This window comes from Phalacrocorax aristotelis, chromosome 7 (genome assembly GCF_949628215.1).
Source record: "Phalacrocorax aristotelis chromosome 7, bGulAri2.1, whole genome shotgun sequence".
NCBI classification, from domain to species: domain Eukaryota; kingdom Metazoa; phylum Chordata; class Aves; order Suliformes; family Phalacrocoracidae; genus Phalacrocorax; species Phalacrocorax aristotelis.
Window position 1 is genome coordinate 45,581,756 of NC_134282.1, and position 7,097 is coordinate 45,588,852.

The following is a 7,097-nucleotide window of genomic DNA, read 5'->3' on the forward strand; positions in this document are numbered from 1 at the left end:
TACAATCTTTTTCTTATTGGATAAACTTACAGTGTCTCTTATTCGTTTTCTGTTTTGGCATTTATTTTCATGAAACTTGTGGGGGCTTAATTTTCTTTGACAATTTCACCGTGCTATCAAACTTGGTAGAAATCATTACTGATTGAAAATATCTGAGGGTGGGAGGCAAATGGAACATGGTGACACATGGATAAGGCTGCTGGAAGTCTCTAGTCGGTATCACTGTGCTCAAGTTCTTGTTTACTTGACATTTAAATGTTTGGAATACATGTACAAGGGTAAAAAACTCAATTTATACCTTTTTTAATTAATTCCCATAAACCTGAAGCCAATCTTGAGATAAAGAGACCTCACTTGTGATTTTTTAGTAATTGGCACTATTATGCTAGACAGAGCATGGAACAAGCTCAACAACCAGCTTTCTTTCAGATGAACTTTAAATGTCAAAGTATCCCATGACAACTTGCAGGATTTTGGTTTTCAGTGTTTTGGAAACTGTACACTCATCCTTTTAAAAAGTGTGACACTGGCTTGGTTTTGGAAGAACTGGTTAAATACATGCTGAAGGCCAGTAAGGTAGTGAAAATATATTAGATTCCTGGATTCTGACATCTTTTGCCATCAGTGAATGTGAAAATGTGAAAATGAATCCTTCCTGATTCATAAATTTTTGATGCTGTGCATAGTTCATCAAATTTTATTAGTTTTTGTGCACTGTATAACCTTCATGAGTGAATGAGATTATACATTATTACTAATGGTAGACTTTCATTTCCATTTTTAAAACAAACATCTCTAAACCTAAAATCTGAACAGAAAAACCAAGAATCAGAATCTCATCAGCCTCTGTTGGCTGTAGTCTGGGATTTTTGTATTCTATGTCTCTTCACGAAACTCATTCTTTCTGATCCCGCCTGGGTGAGGGTTGGGTCTATCAATCATTGTACTGTCCTCATCGCTGGGATTTCCTGTAACTATTACCCAGTAATTCTTATCTTCTTCAGCTTTATGTGAGTCCAGATAAGTGTGACAAACTACTTCATATTCTTTTCCAAAATAAGACCTGCAAAGTCAAAGCAAAAGGGATGGGCAGGGGGAATTAACACATATACGAATTCAGCAAATCTGCATCATCTATAAATTGTTCAAGTTTTTCTCATGTTCCTCTTGTCTTATTCAGAAGCATCACCATGCACTTTCAAATATAAGACCCTTACAAGAAACACAATGGCCCACTTTGTTTCCTATAAATAATTTAGGAATTTGAAATCAAAGAGAAATGCCACCTTTCTAGCTTCAGAGCTAAAGTCTATACAAGCTGGTTAGGTTGTCATCACCATTCACATCACCATTTCTCTCTGACTGAGGAAGATTCTGGCTACTTAATAACTGTTTCGGCCTCAAACTTTCAGACCTTGTTTCATCCTCAAAAACCTGATACAAATCCTCAGTCAGTTCTTGCTCAGAATTTAATGGGAAACAGTTGGTATACTCCTTCACAATGCTTAATCAATATTAATGTAATGCAGGCATATTAACTTGAATTGTTGGATTAACTTAAATTTGTTGAGAGATTGATTCATATGAATATAAGCAATATATAGTTTTATGCAGTGTGTTTTTATTTAGTTTTCTTACTCCCTACATTTCTTATTATACCTTTTATTTTTCTTTAAAAAAAACCAAACCCAAACAACTGTAATTGCTCAAGATGTTCAAAGGGAGAACTACCAAGGAACTAGAGAAGGCTAGAAGCATAATAGGATATGAATTAAAAAGAAAAAAGGAAACCAAATAAGTCTGAGCTGATTGTCTTCAGCATCACAGTAGCACACATTACAGCCCAGAAATGAAATAAGGGAAAGGAGAATGTGCATTCTGCATTCTTTTCCATTTCCTCAGTGCATTCCTAAAGCAACTATCTTGCTTCTTACAGAAACTCTTGATGTTGACACATCATTATACACATCCCTGCCAGTTTTAAAAATTATTCTTACCTTGTCCAAAAGTTCCTCGGAATGGCTAAGCTCCGATTAGTATGGCAATGAGTAATAATCATTTTAGAGTTTGCCTGGAAAAAAAAAACAACAAGTGAAGACACTTGACAGATATTTTTACAGCAATTTTAACTATTCTTATTCAAATTAAATGCTTTTATTTACTGCTTAGTGTAAGCCCACATTGCTCTATATCACTCTGGTACTGCTGTACATTGATAGTGAGATACTTTACACCCTATCAGTTCTCAACACAACTGTCTCAACAGCTCAGACCAGCCAAATTCTTAGCTCTCAGGACAGTACATCCCATTCCACCCCCTTGTGCTGGGCACTTAAAAAAAAAAAAAAAGGTATCAGTCATTCCAGTGGCCTGTGCGTCTGGGTAATCCCACTTACATACGATATTTTTCCGTACGAGAGATCCAGATGGTCTGGGGACACAGCCTAGAAATGGACTTTTATATTTTACCAATTTTCAATTTTTTCTGTATAAAATAATTCATTTTTAGTCACCCCCATTTACCAATATTGTGAATAAAGAATGTTGTCTTTGGCAATTACATAATTTTGACTGTGTTTATCACTGAGCTGATTTATGTGAGTCACAGTACAAGGCTGTAGAAGGAAAATTTATATTTGTGATATTTTGCTGTACACCCAGCACTTCAGGAAGCCTAGCAGTTCTTTGGAACAGGAAAATACTGCATCTGCTTAATGTATTTACAAAAGGTTAAAAACCTGCCATGGTTTAATCTCAGCCAGCAACTAAGCACCACACAGCCACTCACTCATGCTCCCCTGGTGGGACTGGGGTGAGAATCGGAAGGGTACAAGTGAGAAAACTTGTGGGTTGAGATCAAGACAGTTTAATAGGGAAAGCACCAGCCACGCACACAAGCAAAGCAAAACAAGAAATTCATTCCCTCCTTCCCATGGGCAGGCAGGTGTTCAGCCATCTCCAGGACAGCAGGGCTCCATTGTAACATCCCAAGTAATGGTTACTTGGGAAGACAAACACCATCACTCCAAATGTCCCCCCATTCCTCCTCCTTCCCCCAGCTTTATATGCTGAGCATGATGTCATATGGTGTGGAACACCCCTTGGGGCAGCTGGGGTCAGCTGTCCCAGCCGTGTCCCCTCCCAACCCCTTGTGCCCCCCAGCCCCTCGCTGGTGGGGTGGGCTGAGAGGCAGCAAAGGCCTTGACTGTGTGTAAGCCCTGCTGAGCAACAGCTAGAACATCCCTGTCTTATCAACACTGTTTTCAGCACAAATCCAAACCATAGCCCCATTCAAGCTACTTTGGAGAAAATTAACTCTATCCCAGCCAAAACCAGCACAAAACTACATTTGGAAAAGCATCCACTTATTCAGATGCCCTGGGGTTTTTTATAATGCTTTTTAAATTTAATGAACAGGAGTTCTTAATTAATCACAGCTCCTAATATTGGAAATGGAATTTAGTGCTCAGAAGTCCTGAAAAGCAGATTCCAGGTACTCCATCCTCACAACAGGATAATGTCAACCTTTAAAAAATTCTGATGAGAAAAAATGAGCAAGTCAACCTCAAAATGAACACCAGAACCTAATAGTTATATATGCAGACTCCCTGGTTAAAGAGATGGTTCCTCCCCTCTCCCCCTTCCTAAAATTACAGGTCAGAACTTATATAAGGAAAATATGTGTATAAAATGGGCACAACTTGTTTCTAAGTACTCCATCTACTGTTTCAATTAAATCTTCATAACATTTTCTACTGTTTTAATTTCTTACAGGAACTGGAAATCCTTCATATTCAAGACGCAGCTGTGGATCCAAGAAGGTAACTTGCCAGCAAGTCAAATAGGAAAGCTCATCTGTCAAAAATACTTGCTGAAGGTAAGATTTTTTAGCAAATCTTACAAATGATTTATGGTCACTTGCTAGATATAACTGTAAATAAAAAAATATATTAAGGACAGTATAAATATAAAATAAACAAGATGTAATTTTTAAAAATAGTTTTCAATACAAAAAATTTTCTCTCGGCTGAAAAATCAGTCTGCCAAGCTAAAGCTACACATACAAAATCCATAACTTAGATTCTGTATTCTCAACAAACTCCCTAAGTAGCTATTCTATATGCAGACTGGTGAATAATCATTTAGAATTTAATTTACATTCCAAAGAGTCTCTGTCACCAAAGTAGTTTTGAGAGGGAAAATTTTTTCAAAGTTGTGGTGATTTATTTTGAATGCATTGTAACATGGAATGTCTTATTTATGCCTAACTTGCAGAGGGAAACAACATTAACATTGAACAGAAATCTGCTCCTTCAGAATGATAGAACAGTATGTTACTTCATACAACTACTATAGATTTATCCTTACAAGAAATGAAATCTTATAGTTTGGGATTTATTTAAAGAAAAATTTAAAAAATTATCCCTCTAATGATGTGTCCTTTCATGCTTCACAAGCTAATTCTAATTTCCTTTTTTCTTCTCTTTTTTAAAATCTTCTTTATCCAGTTGTTCTGGCTGACAGCCCCCTTGGCCTGCACACCTGATCTCAGGCAGGTTGCATGAACTTTCTAGATAGGTATTGCTTATCTTGATCTATGTATGATTCTGAATCTGTTCTGTAAAGCTAAGATGCTGAACCACTGTACAGCTTCATATAAATATATAGTAATTAAATGCCCACTCTCCATATATGCTACCATTGCCATTTGCAGCTTCGCCTTACCATTTGGTCAGAAAACCCTCCTGTTGTGCCAAGACCAAAGTTTTGCCCAAATCTAATTGGTTCATCCACTGCACCTCCATCAACACTGTTAAAATTGTAAAAAGGAAGAAAGAGTTATTCAAATAATCAGCATTACTAGTCTTGTTTTGTCTTGTTTTGTTCTATAGTTAGGTCTTGTGGCAACACTTTGTATAAAGTTTACTTTTAAAAATAGGTAAACTCATCTTAATGGAAAAGACATTTCACGCTTGACTCACTGGTTAAAGTATTTAACAGAATAGAAACAGACTGTATTGATAACTTTTTATGATGTATTCATTAACATGCAGGGTGGACAGATAACATCCAATGAAAAATCCATGGGAATTCAGCACTGAGGCCCCCTTTAAAACACACTTAATACAGGCATCTGAAAAATCACACACTAAAAGCAGAACAGTCTGTGTTTGTTTGTCGGTAACTTAACATATGTTGCTAATAATATATGTAACTGATATTTAATAATTTGATTCATTACATCAGCATAGATGCTGGTATATCCCTATTTCCAGAACGATTTCTGTATTCTACATTAAAGAATCACTAAATTAAGTGCTAGGCTTTCTAAGTATATTCAGTGTAAAAAAACTTATGTAGCTGATGAACTTAGTAATCAGTTAATGGGGGACCTGATAGCATTGAGTGCCAATGACTCTAAGATCAGACAGCAGCTAAGCAAAACTATTTTGTTTGCAGTTCTAGAAGGTCTAAATTATGCTCTTGGCATCAAAATTCTTTCTTAGGTCTAGCCCAAAGACTTTTGCTCAGTCAGGATTATATGGGTTAGTTTGTACTCTTATGCATTACTATTATTGTTAAATACAGGCACTCAGGCAGAGCATTCCACTATTGAACAGCAGCCTGTTCTGTTTCTTCTCCCACAAAGCTCGAATTAAGTATGTATTTGTGAGACACAATATACCATTTGGTTAAGGGTTTTTTTAGAACAATAGAAACACTGTCCACTTCATGTACAGCAAAAGCATTGACACAGATTTCTGCTTCAGAGACCTTATTTGCAGGAGAACAAATAATAATACTAAGTGTTTCTTGGACATATTTTGTATTTTACAGCTGAAACACGACCACATTAAAAATAGTTGTAGAGTTTACCAAATGATACAGTGAACTCGATTCTGTCTTCACACCAGTTCTAAGCTGATTTCAACTTCCTTGCAATTATTCACAGTAATATGCGAGCAGAATCAAGCCTAATGCATGACCCAAGTTAAAGCCTCTTTCTTAAATAAACTAATCTTACTCAAATTCATTTGCATATTAGCAAACTTCATTGCATATTTCTCAAAACAAGATACTGAAAGCTAACACAATAATTGAAAACAACTCAGAATAAAGTACCAAACCTTAAAATACAAAAAGTATTTCGACCCACAGGGCCCACACTCTCGACCGCGCTAACTCCACATGGGGCTTGCAATGATTTGGCCGAATACACGGATATTTCACCCAGATTAACTGCCAAAGTCAGACTGCCGCACACTCCAGGGTATTTCTCCACTGAGGATTTGTTGTCTGGGTTCAAAAGCATCACAGTGTCTCCAAAATGAACAAATCCATCCTTAGATACCGACAGCTTTACCTAAATTAAAATATACATAATTTTTACAGAATTATCTGGACCTAATATCGGAAGTATTTTAGCATATAAAATGCTAATCCATATTTCTTAACGCATAAAGAACACTAGCAACAGCTACGCCGTTCTATGTGAGTCACAGAGGATCGAAATAACCTTCTTTAAAAATTACCTTCTTTAAAAGATTTTCTTCAAGTTTGTTTATTTTCTGTATTAAAAGTTCTCCTCGTTCTCTTTTACGCATAAAATCCCTCAAGCGTTCCTGCTTGCCAAGGAGAGAGGGGGTTAGACACGGTACGCAGCACTCTCAGTCTCAGGTTTAAACGGAGTTTAAAGAGTTAGGGGGAAAGGCCGTGCGGTGCCGGGGCCGGGGGGCGCTACCTCCTCCAAAGCCGCCTCCTCCTCCCAGTTGCCGAGGCGCACCCCGGGGCTGTAGGCGGCCATGGCGGGCGCTCGGTCCCGCGGCGTCCGCTGTCGCCATGGCGATGGCTCCAGCCAGCGATTGGGCGCTGGGGAGGCGGAGGCCGCCAATGAGCGGGAGCGAGCGTGAGGGAGGGGGCGGGCTCTTCCCGCCCAGTGGAGGCGCGGCCCAAAGGCTGAGGGAGGGAAGGACCGCGGGTGGGGGGGTGTTGTGGGGGCGTCCCTGGGGGAGAAAAATGCAAAAATGTTAAAATATCCCAATTCAGACAAGCGACTGCTTCTCCTTAGGCGTGCTTAGAGTCGGGGGAGTTAGTGC

At 38.3% G+C, this 7,097-nt stretch overlaps 1 protein-coding gene across 2 annotated transcripts; it reads right to left on the reverse strand.

Moving 5' to 3' along the window:
* Positions 1 to 667: 667 nt before the first annotated feature.
* On the reverse strand, positions 668 to 6,852 carry CFAP161 (cilia and flagella associated protein 161). 2 transcript variants are annotated; one of them, XM_075100517.1, is made up of 7 exons: positions 6,743 to 6,852; positions 6,534 to 6,623; positions 6,129 to 6,364; positions 4,726 to 4,810; positions 3,773 to 3,931; positions 1,998 to 2,071; positions 668 to 1,063 (listed from the first exon to the last, which is right to left on the reverse strand). In XM_075100517.1, exons 1-7 carry the CDS (start codon positions 6,803 to 6,805, stop codon positions 877 to 879), a joined length of 894 nt encoding a protein of 297 aa, XP_074956618.1. In that variant the 5' UTR covers positions 6,806 to 6,852; the 3' UTR covers positions 668 to 876. The 2 variants fall into 2 exon arrangements, with proteins under 2 accessions (XP_074956618.1, XP_074956619.1); XM_075100518.1 differs by lacking the exon at positions 3,773 to 3,931 and having other exon boundaries at positions 6,743 to 6,851.
* Positions 6,853 to 7,097: the final 245 nt, after the last annotated feature.

What these genes read in the sequence shown, in the direction of transcription:
- CFAP161 (XM_075100517.1), bottom strand. Translation starts at nt 6,805, where the DNA reads ATGGCCGCCTACAGCCCCGGGGTGCGCCTCGGCAACTGGGAGGAGGAG. An exon ending in AATACTTTTTGTATTTTAAG is followed by an intron (nt 4,811 to 6,128) that starts GTTTGGTACTTT and finishes CAATTTTAACAG; the next exon opens with TGTTGATGGAGGTGCAGTGG. An exon ending in GAGGGTTTTCTGACCAAATG is followed by an intron (nt 3,932 to 4,725) that starts GTAAGGCGAAGC and finishes TTTTATTTACAG; the next exon opens with TTATATCTAGCAAGTGACCA.